The 14022-nt window shown below is 36.1% G+C and overlaps 1 protein-coding gene across 2 annotated transcripts in view; it reads right to left on the reverse strand.

Annotated features, from left to right (window-relative positions):
- PSME4 (proteasome activator subunit 4) overlaps positions 1-14022 on the reverse strand; it is a 103848-nt gene that overhangs the window by 48887 nt on the left and 40939 nt on the right. For both annotated transcript variants that reach the window (XM_026486074.4, XM_044378086.3), the window contains 12 exons: positions 13646-13709; positions 13029-13103; positions 11574-11696; positions 9683-9775; positions 8856-9121; positions 5961-6147; positions 5097-5186; positions 4258-4322; positions 3839-3989; positions 1937-2035; positions 1645-1714; positions 1120-1187 (listed from right to left, as the gene is read on the reverse strand). In XM_026486074.4, the coding sequence (XP_026341859.1) occupies positions 1120-1187; positions 1645-1714; positions 1937-2035; positions 3839-3989; positions 4258-4322; positions 5097-5186; positions 5961-6147; positions 8856-9121; positions 9683-9775; positions 11574-11696; positions 13029-13103; positions 13646-13709 (1351 nt within the window). The remainder of the gene's footprint in view (positions 1-1119; positions 1188-1644; positions 1715-1936; positions 2036-3838; positions 3990-4257; positions 4323-5096; positions 5187-5960; positions 6148-8855; positions 9122-9682; positions 9776-11573; positions 11697-13028; positions 13104-13645; positions 13710-14022) is intronic.

The following is a 14022-nucleotide window of genomic DNA, read 5'->3' on the forward strand; positions in this document are numbered from 1 at the left end:
AAAACACATTCTCTGAATTCAGACCCTCATGTGCCATAGTACCATCCTTTTCAAAGAATCTCTCTCTTCAAAGAGATAAAACTAAATTGGAACTCTCTGTTTGTTGGTGAACCAACCCATAAAGGAAAATGAAGTCTGAATGATAGCCAAATTTAGAATGGAGAGAGAGAGAGAGAAAGGAATTGCGAAATCTGATAAAATTTTCAATTAATGAGTTACTGATATCAGAATTAATCAGTAAAAAGTACACCACTGCACGTGAAGCCATCAACAATTATCAGACCCCCTTGCAAGAAAAAGCCATTATCTGGCTTTCTGTAGTTGTATTAAGAAAATCTAAAACTTGAGACTCTTCAGTATCAGGGGACCTGGTTGGCTCAGTCAGTAGAGCATGCGACTCCTAATCCTGGGGTCATGAGTTCAAGCCCCACACTGGGTGTAGAGATTACTTAAATAAATAAATAGATCTTTGGGGTGCCTGGGTGGCTCAGTTGGTTAAAGGTCTGAACTCTTGATCTCAGCTAAGGTCCTGATCTCAGGGTTGTGAGTTCAAGCCCTTCACTGGGCTCCACGCTCCACTCAAAACAAAAACAAAAACAAAACAAAAACAAAAAAACAAACAAGCAAACATGGGACACCTGGGTGGCTCAGTTGGTTAAACGGGTGCCTTCAGTTCAGGTCATGATCCCGGGGTCTTGGAAGTGACCACGTCAGGCTCCCTGCTTCTCCCTCTGCCCCTCCCCCTCCTTGCGCTCTCCTATGCTCACTCTCAAATAAAATAATAAATAAAAATCTTTAAAAAAAAGAGACTTTTCATATTTTTTAAAGTCAGTTAAAAAAAATAAATTCTAGGGGCGCCTGGGTGGCATAGCAGTTAAGCGCCTGCCTTCGGCTCAGGGCGTGATCCCAGAGATCCGGGATCGAGCCCCACATCAGGCTCTTCCGCTATGAGCCTGCTTCTTCCTCTCCCACTCCCCCTGCTTGTGTTCTCTCTCTCGCTGGCTGTCTCTATCTCTGTTGAATAAATAAATAAAATCTTTAAAAAAAAAAATAAATAAATTCTAAAACCAAGCCATCATTTTCACAGTAATATTTCTTTCTTACAAAGACTTACAATACCTCAGACAAAAGTTGAAGACTCCACAGCAACTCCTTATCCAGCTCTTCTTCATTTAATACATCATCGTCTACAAATGGCAAAACAGTATCACGGAAAAAGAACGATGCATCCAACTAAACGCATCATTTTTAGTATTTGTCTTCAGTATCTCTAAATGCTGAGAAAAGGTCTTACTCCTTTTTCATGAAGCTAAACTTGCTCCAGGGGAGGTGAAAATTCAATTTTCAAGAAAATAAACACATCAAATCAGGATGCCTGCCTCTCCACATCTCACAAATTGACTGGTACTGTTTTATGGCAACCTCTACATGGTGCTTGCATGTATGAAACTATTAACTTAATAAGGCAAAATTTCTTCACTGTCACCTGGATGATACCTTAATTCGAGCAATCCCTGCCCCAAACTACAAAATTAAAATATTCCGTAGCTTATAGAACCTATTTTCATCAACAGAGTTCTAGAAACAAAGAAAATATTTTTTTACCTAAAAGTATAAATACAGAATAAGAACCTTATGACTTACTCATTGTAAGCTGAGTTATAACACTGCAGCAGTGAGGAACAAATAACTTCAAGGACTCCTCTGGGCAGCACTGAAAACATATTTGTATAAGTAAGTTTTTTGGAATGCCATGAATATTCAACAGTCACAAAGTATACCCTGACACTATTTTCAGAGGCAAGTAAGGGTTATAAGCTGCTACTGAAAGAACGATGTATTTTAAAAGTATAACAAGCATGTATAAAATAATTAACCATATAAACCTGTTGGCTATTGATTCATTAATTTATCAGTCCAAAAACCCCAAACTCACCTTTACAGCAGCACGGCACATGTCTGCCACCATGCGGCCTGCTACTCTTGTTTCAAATATATGCGAAACAGAAAAATTAAAAACCTTCTGAAGGGCCACCTGTTAAGATATGTAAGAAGTGAAAAGGTCTTATCAGCATTTTTAAGAAATTTAAACATCTTATGAAACATAAAAGAAAACGAGAGTCAGACTAAAACTAAAAATAACCAAGCAGGAAATTCTTAACCATCTGAATTTTATAAAGATCTGCTTATTAATGTTATATCAAGATCTACGAACAATCTTTGCTCAAGACCCTAATGTGCGTTTTAGGCACAAGATTTTATTTGCTATGGAAACATTAAACACAAAACCACAGCTGCTGGAAGCAAATGCCAACTATCCAATATCACAAAGGGAAGGTTCTGGATTATCTAATATTTAGACTTTGTCATTTTGACAGCTACAAACTAGAAACATTTATCTCTATTCTAAAAGACCTGAAGCAGTCTATTTTTACAATCATGCCCCAGAATTTCAACTTAATTACTAAATGAAAGAAAGAGCTCTAGACGTTTATATTTTTCAGGATCCTTAATCCACAACTCCTTTCAAAAGATTTTGGCTAAACAAGTGTTTACGTTCATTTCTTTATACTAACATACTCTCAGAAAATATTTCATGCAGCTGTAAAGCAGTTTAACTTTTTTTTTTTAAAGATTTTATTTATTTATTCGACAGAGAGAGACAGCCAGCGAGAGAGGGAACACAAGCAGGGGGAGTGGGAGAGGAAGAAGCAGGCTCCCAGCGGAGGAGCCTGATGTGGGGCTCGATCCCGTAACGCCGGGATTACACCCTGAGCTGAAGGCAGACGCTTAACCGCTGTGCCACCCAGGCACCCCAGCAGTTTAACTTTTAAACAGGATAAACATATTGAAGAGTCATAATCTCAGATGAAGGGAGAAGAAACAAAAATGAAAGTAAAGTCTGGTCTTAAAGACCACACTGTATAAAACAAGTGGCAACCAATACTGAGTAAGGGAATGTTTACAGTGTGTCTTATGAGGACACACCAATTCCCATTCATTATAGCTTGCCAGATTTTTATAGTTAGGATTTAATTTCTACTATGTGATGGCATAAACAAATTCCAAAACTTTTCTCCCAAACAGTATTTAATTGATTAAACAGTACAGTTGATTCTTGTTGTATGTAGTATATTCTCTAAAGTTGCTGTGAGCACTGAATTAGCAAATACCGAATCACTCTTCCTTGGGGAAATACAAGATTAAGTTACTACAAGTCTCTGCTTACGTTTTCATAAACTGATAATATTTTGTTATTTTGTTTTATGTGTATTTAATATATATTGTTGATTCATTAACACTGAACTCAGCCAACAGCACTATAACTCACGCCTGAATAAAGCTTATCTAAAACATGTTGTTTTCTGGGAGGCACATCACAATTCTCTTACGCTTGCAACACTAGACAGTACTGCAGCACTACTCTTGTGGGCCATTTTAAACAGCAAAATCTCCAACAAAAAGCATACGATGTGGAAAACCTGGCACGAGGTAGACACAAGAGCGTATCAGAGCTGAAACAAGAAGGCAGAGCATGGTACCTTATTCAAACCTCAGCCAGGAACATACGTGACTCACATTTTTTGCCACATTTATACATCTGCACAAGAGTGCCGTGAGTACTGACTTGGGGATTACAAATAAATTTTAGCAAGCTGATTAATTTGCAAATATGAAATTAGCGAATATAATGAGAATCCACTGTTTATCTTTCTCAAAGTTTAGTTGAAAAAAAAGGATAAATGGCATAATACCTAAGTAACTTCAATTTTTAAAACACCCACAAAAAAACCCTACAAGACTGGGATTTAATTTTTTGCAGCAACGCGACTCTTACCATAAATATTTCTTTGGAACATTGTGTGAGGATTGTACTAAACGTAGAAGACAGACCTAATTCGACCAAACTCTCCAAGTGAGTCATTTTCTCAGTTTCCGTCTCTTCTCTTGTTTGCTCCAATGTGCTACTTTCTATAAGTCCAAAACATCTAAATAATCCAAAGAAAGTATAAGTTTAGCAACTAAAAGCTAGTTTCATGTTTTCGATGATGATTCCATAAGTCTCCACCATCATGCCTATTCAAATGATAGCTATTCAATTTGGGCATGGCTATCAACTGTCTTCTTTAACTTCAGGTGCTCAGTCCAGAGATAGTGGCTATGTACAGGTTGCAACGCAGAGAGATGAAGTTGTTGGGACAGGCCAGTTATCTCTCTGAACGTCTAATAAAGGGCAGGTCTGGGGTGCAAACTCACCTGTCCATAAATTGTAAGACGAAATCCTCAAATTCAGCTGTGGCTGAACAAAGTTCTCGTTCCACCTATGACATTTCAATGTGGAGAAAAATTAAAAATAGTCCTTGATTTTTCTTGGAACTACTAAAACTCAATTATGGTCTACAAAATAGATTTAACACTGTATTATTATACTGAGTATGGTGAGAAATAGCACCATAACCGCATATCAATTTAGAATAACTCAATATACTACTCTACAGGAACCAAAGTAAAAAGTAATTAACATATGTTACAAGGGCCCAAAACAGAAGTCAAACAGCCATCTTTATCATCTACAGTTTTCAAGCTTCTGGTATATATACAGGGTTCTCTCCTACTACTTGAACATCCAAATGACAATAGTCAAGTAGAAACATGCTTACAATAAAGAAAATAATTCCAAAAGAACCAGTCCGTAATGAAGAAAATTTCTGTTCATTGGAGGTCAAGCCCCTCCACAAATTTATTCCTAAACTCAAAAAAACCCCAGAAAAACCAAAACCAAACCAAACCAACCAACAAACAAAAAAAACCCCCCACCACTATCTCCACTTACCAAAAAATTAAAAGTGACAAAATACTGAAATACACCTCTGGATATCAGTTGTTTACAAAATAGCCTATTTTTGACCTACGTCCTTTGGTGGGTGCTCTGCCAGACTATCTTACCAATGACCTGGTCCTCCATTTACATCATTTTTGTCGCAAAAGAGTAATTTTAAACGACTAGTATTTAAACTATCAAATATTACTATGCATTTACAGTAAGAGTTATAACTCAGTTAACCAATCCTTTTACAAGCAGAAAGCATCCTTACTTCTGTGAGGTCATTTCTTTCTTGGAGTACAGATGAACAATCTACTAAAGGCACCAGAGTGGAAAATGTTGCTATAAACTGGAATGTGATCTGCGGGAAGATGCAGAAAATTTAACAGTAACTATAACTATGGTTCAAAAATACAAGCATCCCATAAGCTACAATGAAGTACCCAAATAAATTATTTTGAGGGAAATCCCACAATAACCTTTCTGGAAATTTTTCACTTAGAATTGAACATTTTAAGGTTCCTCACAATTAAGCAGCTGTTACTTTAGTAATGAAGTTATACTAAATTTATTTTCATAGTTATTTCTTAGGTTTAAGCACAACGTTCTCCAACTTTTTGTCAATGAAAAGTTACTGGCCCCCCACCTAAAGATGCAACATTAACTGAGGATAAACAGAATATGCTAAAGCAAAAGTGTGGGATCGGGCAGGAGGAAAGGTGAGCAACGCTTTAAGTCAGGAGATGTGTGGATAAAACAGGACCTGGCATTTTGCACCCACCAGCTTTTATCATGCCTCCTGTCATCAGTGTAGACAGAGGGAAGTACAAATGACCATATGCTAAGATTTTTTAATGTCTCTGGTCAAGAAATACAGTAAGTATATAATGAGCTTTGAAAATATCTTATGATCATTAAATGTATCCAGGTTATGGCAAGTGACTTACAAAGGATGACATATAGGTCAACTAACGATCCACAGATCTAAACTCGGGCATCGACGGATATAACCCTTTACCACTAACAAATTTTACATTGAATTGTGTTCTAAAAGAGCATTTGAACAAAACTTAAAAAGGATGTCTATTCACACAATTAGAACGCAGACACAAAACAGAATAATAAATATGCTTACCATGCATTTACTGAAGTCATTGGGGTCTACCCCAGGCAATGCTCTCATCAACAGAGGTAGCATGTGTGTTGGACCTTCAGGAAACCATCTGCCCCCTGATACCAAACTGCGGGCTACTCCAATTACACAACTTAAAGTAGCTGTGAGCTGGTGAGGTTCTGTTAGAGTCTCTAGTGCAGGATACGTTCTACAGTTTAAACAGAATTAAAAAAAAAAAAGTTCCACCACAGATAAACATACACAATACATTAAACCTACCAAATTCATAAACTGCCTGTTGGTAGCCAGCAGAATATTTTGCGTGAATTATCTGCTCTCAAAGTTAACTGAGTCACACACATAAAGGAAAGATACGTGTTTCCCAAAGCCCCTGCCACCTCACCACCTTTCTCCATGCAAATTCCACAGTGGAAAGAACATAAATTGGCAGATTATGCATTATTTCAGCCATATGAATTCACTTCCACATTCCAATATGACTGATTCTAATCTAATGGTCGGCAATTATTAGAATTCAGCAATAACAAGTAACAACTACTCTACTCTTCCCTTTTATCGGAAAAACAATCTTTATTACAATGCTGAAATTTCTCCTATTTTACACCTTTCAAAAGACAGGTATTTTAAAATTGGAAATTAGCTCTAGAAACACATGAGAAGACTCCTGAAACTAGAGTGAATAAACGAGGGAGAATAATATAAATACAATATTTGAACAGCAAGTAAAAGACAAGCCAAGAACATTCATTCTTTCACACAGCAATTCCATTTTTAAGAATCTCTCCTATAGGGGGAAAAAATCTAAAACACAGTCATTCTGAATTTCTCTTATGCAGAAAAACTAAGGAAAATTTCATTTTACGTGGAAAAGAAAGAACATTTATGATCAGAATAAAAAACCAACCAAGCCCATGCTTTAAAAGGTGAAGAAAGCAAATCAGCTCTTTAACAGAGGCTGTCCTTAGGAGATAGAAAACTCAGGACCTAATTTATTTTCTACATTTTTACTTTTTAAAGGACTTTCGTTTTTTTTTTTCTTTTTAGAAGAGAGAGAGAGCAAGCACAGGGGCGACACATGCACAGGGGAGGGGCAAAAGGAGAGGTAGGGGGGAGAGAGGGAGAGAAGGAAAGAGACAGGGAGGGAGAGCGAGCAAGGGAGGGGGGAAATCTTAAGCAGGCTCCCCACGAAGCATGAAGCCCAAGGCAGGGCCCGATCTCACGACCCTGAGATCATGACCTGAATCGGACTTTTAACCAATTCAGTTAATTTTAACTGGGCCATCCTGGAGCCCCAGAGGACTTTTGCTTTTATAAAAGAAAAAAACCTTCAAAATATTTCTCTTGGCCAAGCATGTATCACTCAATACACTATTAAATTTGTTCCAAAATTGAAAACTAAAAAAAAATGTGCTGGATAATTTTATTTGTATTTATTTTCTTAATTTAAATTTAAATTCAATTAATTAACATATAGCGTATTATTAGTTTCAGAGGTAGAGTTCAGTGATTCATCATTTACTTGTATTTGTAAGCTTTGTTCCTTCTACTAAAAATGTATCTCACTATTCGTAATTCATCAGCTGGAAAACATCAAAATAAGGCAAAACAAAGTGAAAGCCAAGAAATACCAAAACACTCCAAAATTCAAAATTTTAACTATGCAAGAAGCTGAAGTCCCTCCTTAGAGGCAAGTCTCTCCTCAACAAGAAACATCCAGGTACCTATCACTGAGCTGCTAGCCTCTGCTACCACATGGAGGCCAAAGAGCAAAGAACAGTGGGGGCTGAGACAGTAGAAACTGCCTAACTTCCCCGTTTCATTTCCCAATTAAGTTATCTGTGCTGGAAGAGTTTCCGTGCCCACAAAGTGCACACAGAAAGGGAGAGGTTTGGAAAATGAGGTACAACTTAACTTGAATATTTATGGCAAAGAGGACGGGGCAAGATAACATAAGCAATTCAAATTTATAAATAACGGAGCCCCACGTTGGTCAAGACCTTTAACAGGAAATCTGTCGCCAAGCAAATGTGCCCTGTTATCCTATTTCAAGTCAGAAAATAGGCTGTCACCTGCATTCTGTCACTAAGGATTGTGGAAAAGTCTGGTTTTATGGAACTCAAACTGTTAGACCCTTCTGGGCCCTAAAAACAAACATTCTTCTTCTATTTTTGAGTAAGACATTAAGAGAGAAATCATAAAGCTCAAGTTCAGGCAGCAGAGGAATTAACAGATAGCTTAAGTAATATTATATAAGCACAGGAGGCCTATATTGTGACAGTAACTAGGCAAAGGGAAAACTATTTTTGTGACTATTTCAACATATGAAACAAAATGAATACAATCAAATCTACACTGTGGAAATAATACACATAAGATTACACATATATGAAAATAATAAAGACAGTCAAATTTTCTTCTGTATCACTGATTCTACGAAATAAAAGAAATCCAAAATCACTTCTCAATACTTAGCGACACTCAGACTTTGAGGTAAAAGCAGCCAGAGATTAGTTTATTAATTTTTGTAAAGATCTTATTTTTAAGTAATCTCTACACCCCACATGGGGCTCAAACTCACAACCCCAAGATCAAGAGTCACATGCTCCACCAACTGATCCCGCCAGGCGCTCCTTAATTTATGAGCAAAAATGTGCCAATAATCCAAAAATATTCTATCCATTTCCTGTCAATTTGCTTTGCTCTCCAGGAAACCTTCATCAAGTTACCAATCATTAGGTTAAAATGCCTTGCTTCTTCTACAGGAACAGTTTGGGAGAAAGCAAAACAGAAGCCACAAAAGAAAACCAAGCAGAACAGAAGAGCAGAGGGAAGGGATAACCAGAACAGCTGCGGCCACAGCTGAGGCTTCAACCAAAGACGTACAGCTACACTTACCTTTCAAGTACAGGGGGTATTACTAACTCAGGTCTCATGAGTGCAAGATTCTGCAGAGCCTGGGCTGCTTCTAAACTACCAGTTTTGCTAAACATAGCCAAGAGGACAGGCTGAATAATGCATCGTACAAAGTCTGTAACATCTTGATCAGTAAGCTTATGGCTATCAGGCACAGGAGTTAACCAAGAAGGCTTCTTGTATCTTTCACGATGCAATCTTCTAACAACACTGTTTGGCAGCCGCTGAAGTAGTTTCATTAACTTGTTCTGGGGACACAGAAGCAAAAAGTCCAAGGTAGGTTCTTTTTCCCACACAGATATTTATGGTTCCTTTCTACCATCCAAATAAAGATTCTTAAAATAACAGCTCTTACAATCTTACAAAGACCTGCACGTTGTAACTAGACAGAATAAAATGCTATTATCAATCGAAGTACTGATAATAAAAATGTGTTTCAAATGTCAATTTTAATTTCTAGCACCAGATGAATCTTCCATTACATGAAAAATCATTTTAACCAGGCAAGGTGGAAAAAACCCAAAACAAACAAGGAACAAAAACCACAACTGACACTCCTTTCTGTTGCCAGAATTTGACATTTTGTCACCAGTTATCAGATCAGTATTATCTTCATTTATTTTTATGTTCTATGAACACAGTAACTTAATTTGAACTTAATCACCTATATATAGCCAAATTTATACAAAGAACAGAAAATGCATTACAGGTTATATACAATAGGCAACGTGTAACCACTTTTTAAAGATACGTGTGACCGTATCTTTAAAAATTTCCAAACCCTACAATGAAAAAACGAACATACTCACCAGCCAGCGCCCATTATTTGAGGGATGGTAAAAAGATGTGATGCTGTTAAACAAACCAGCCAAGTGTTTTTGCACTAGCTTACTTGGTCCACCCTATTCAAATAAAAGAACAAAATATCAGTACCCACAGTACACTGGAAAATGGAAGGGCTCAATAGGCCCAAGCCTACATATACATCTCTAACGTGGTGCACATCCATTCTGCTAACAAAAACCAATTCTACCTCTACGTAAGAGTCAAAAACAATTCCCCCGTGAACTTCCTACAATCTTCCATTTAAAACACTCTATTAAAAATAAGAGCAACTTACTGAAACCAAATTAGATAACTGAAAAGAGATCTTCCAATTTAGGGTATCAGGATATTTTACTCTTCTGCAGTGAAATAACTTTTGTCATGAAGACTGTCTTAAAATAACCAAGAGTGGTAACATGAGGCATAAAAAGCATTCCTTAAAGGATTCAAGAAGTGAATTTCTCATTGCAGGAAATGAAGAAGTGAGATTTACATAAATGCATTCAAATATTTTATTTTTACTCCTAAATGTTTCAAATGATTTAAACGTTACATTTGACCACATTTTGACTCAAAAGAAAAATATTTTTTCTTAATTATTACCAAAAAAAAGTAACACCAAACAATAATACAACCTGGGGAAAAAAATGAGGAAAAAATTTAGCATTCCATCTTATCAAGTTCGACAGCTCTGAAGATAAAGAACTAAAATTTGGTTTTAAAACTTTCCATCTCTCAGGATGATCTTTCAAGAAAGAGCATAGACCTAAGGTAGACTGCTGAGTTATATTAAGAACGTGACTTTCTGCTGAAATAAAATCCGCATACATGTTCCCAATTGAGAAGACGTCAACTACGAAAGAGATCGTAATAATTCCATAGAAAAAACCAACAAAAATGTCAACATTTTAACATAGTAATTAGTATTTTTATTTATTATATTCAATATTCATACTTAACACAAAATAAAACTGTCAATGGGAAAAACTCTGAGAAAGAACAGCAACATTAACTAAAATAAGCTGATACTAATCATGATATAATTTTGTGACTTCTAAAAAAATGAATTCCAACTCATTGCTTATGTAAGATAATAAACATCCAAATGTTTTTGCTCTTATGGAGTATTAGAAAGAAAATGTGATTATCCCTGTTTAATAATGAAACAGCAAAAATGGGGAGAATGAACTTTTTTTTTAAACTAAAAATAAAATTTAAGAGTAAAATCTCACAACCATCCTGCCTTTTCCACAGAAACAACCAACCAAACAACACAACCTGGCAGAAAATATCAAACACAGGATAACAATTTAAAAAAGAGACAGCAGTAGAAGCAATATAAATGATAATCCAGAAAAATTATACTATAGAATTGTTCTAATATTCTTATTTGCAAGATGACACTGAAATCCAAGCATGTGTATATATTTTTACTTTCCTTCAGGGATGTCAGTAAAGTAATCCTCCATACTTCTACCTTCACCAAGATTACTTCGTTTATTTAGTAAGCTTTGTGTTCACTGTAATCTTCCACACTAAATGCATTCGTACCAAACATATGTGAAATCCTGAGTTCTAATTCCACATTTATCATTATCAATTTGACCTTTCATTTGTGAGTATGGTTCTTGACCTGTGAGACTATTAGACATTCTGAATCTCTCAAAACTCTAAACTTTGACTCCATTATTAAGAACCACCGGCTAGAGAAATGGTGAGTTTTTCTACATTCTGGGTCTGATAAACATTAGCTTACTACATCAGAAAATATCCAAGAACCAAATGACCAACTAAGATACCAATATAGCCGTATGTGATTATACAGAATTTTTGTATGGTTAACACAGAATTTAGATGAACTACTGTGTTACAAACCATCATGGCGGTGATCCATATCACAGCATGTCCTATATCATAAGCATTTGTTAAAAATCTTGGGACTAACACTTGACTGCTTCCCACTGGGAGGTTCAAGCTTCTCAGAATTCTCGTAAATATCTTTAAAAAGAAGAAAAGAATTAAGAATAAATATTTGTAAGTACCAAGTAACTCTGTAAAGAGCTGAAGTGTTATATATATTACTGTTATTGAATGTATTCTCACTGGATCAGGTTTTAAGCAAAACTATACACTATTTGGTAGCTTTATACACTGCTTCCATAAAAATTACAGAGAAATATCTATTTTAAAAAAATTTTTATTTATTTTGTTTCATTTTTTAAAGTTTATTAAGTAATATCTACACCCAACATGGGGCTCGAACTCAGACCCTGATATCAAGAGCTGCATGCTCTAATGACTGAGCCAGCCAGGTGCCCCTATTTATTTTCTTTCAGATGACACTGAGGTCACAAAGGGGTGGATAAGCAGCAGCTGTATCCACGTACCCATAAACAAATGAGATATAGTTAAACATAAAAAGGCAAAATGTGGATAAGTAGAGTCCTATCTCTCTAAATGCAAATAAAATTACTTTTCGTATGCTTTCATTTCATGCCAAGAATATACAAAATGCAAATACCTATCTTCTAGATTACTTTCCCTCTCAAAATTCTATCATTGATTTGATTTTTTCCCAGGAATTTGCATTTTCACCTGTCTTTTAATAACTACATTTTATTTTTATTTATCTATTTCCTAAAGATTTTACTTATTTATTAGAGAGGAGGAGAGAGAGAGAGAACACAAGCAGGTGGAACGGCAGGCAGAGGGAGAGGGCGAAGCATGCTCCCTGCTGAGCAGAGCCGGGAGAAAATCACTTTTCCTCCTTAGTTTCTCCTGGACAGTTCAAGCAAAGGTAAACAGAGTATTTATCTGCGGCAGCTCCCCAGCCCTGCTCTACTGTCAGCGTGTGCATCAGAATCACCTGGATGCCCCATGTCAACCCTTCTGAACCTACTGCAGATGAAACAATACGGAAGATGCAATGTTAACACTGTACCTAGAGACACTCTAGCTTTATTTACTCCAGGAAAATATGATCTAAAAAGTAGAGAACACTCTAGAATGCAATCAAATACAAGACCCAAAATTTGTTGGAAGGTATGAATGTAAGATACCCTAAATAATATACTTAGTACTTTCTAAATTACTCACTCTGAAACTTCTATTTCATGTCTTACATAAGAAAGACAAAAATCACACATTTATAATTACCTTGGTATGATCCAATTAGTTTTTGAAAATAAATGATCTATCCTGGTTAACTGCACATTTTTACTAGTGGTCAAGAAATATTTTAGGAATTAGCATACAAAACCACACTTCTTAAAGACACAAAAAGTGCTATCAGTGCTACTGTATGTTGTACGCTCAAAAGTTCTTAATTACCTTTGGTACATATGGATCCCAATCTATGTACCCTATATTATCTGTAGCCAATCGAGCAAAGAGATTTACAAGTTGCTGAAAGTAAACAAAAGAAGAAAAAAAGAGGGTTAAGTAAATACACTTGTTGTTGTTATTAAGTGTCACAGTCACACCTCCATCCATTTCTGGTTCTCAGCTGTCATCATTAGCACAACTTAATATATGGTTTATGACTCATTTTTTTAAAATCTCCAAATATAAGTTCTGATTCCTGTCACCCATTTAAAATCAAATGCAGTTGAAATGCTTATTAAAAGGGAAATGACAAAGCATCATCCACAATGCAAACAGAAGAATAAATTTTAATCTAATAAGCATAGAGAAAACATCCCTGTGTGTCCAGCAACACACTAATGAAGGTACAATAGGAAACAAACAAGTCTTACATTTCATGCACTTCACAACACACGCATATGCTTCTAGATATCAATAAAACCAAAAGAAGTGGCTATTTCTGTTAGAAACAGCAAACGGAATTAAAAAAAAACAATTACAACATTGCTAACAGCCAATTCTAAGGAATTAACGTTACTTATCAAACGATCTGATAGCAAAGAAGGAAAAAATAGGATACTCACCCCCTCCCACTGTGGGAGATTTTGCACTGAAACCCAAAGGCCAATTAATTCATCAAACCAAAGTCTGAAGAAGAAAAATGTTATGAATAGCAAGTGATTTATAGAAAGTGGTTCAAAGCCAGGTAGCCTTTGTATTTTTTAAAATATTACTCTTACTGATAACTATACAACCTAGAAAAAATAATACTGACTGTTACAAACTTAATGGGACAAATGACTACTTCTGTCTGCATATTCCCCTTGCAATATATTTATGCTAAAGAGTCATCTCATCAAACCTCTGCATCATTGTTAGGGGCACCTGGGTGGCTCAGTTGGTTAAGTGCCCAACTCTTAGTTTCTGCTCGGGTCATGGTCCTGGGATGGAGGCCAACGTC

Source organism: Ursus arctos, unplaced genomic scaffold, assembly GCF_023065955.2.
Source record: "Ursus arctos isolate Adak ecotype North America unplaced genomic scaffold, UrsArc2.0 scaffold_8, whole genome shotgun sequence".
Lineage (NCBI taxonomy): Eukaryota > Metazoa > Chordata > Mammalia > Carnivora > Ursidae > Ursus > Ursus arctos.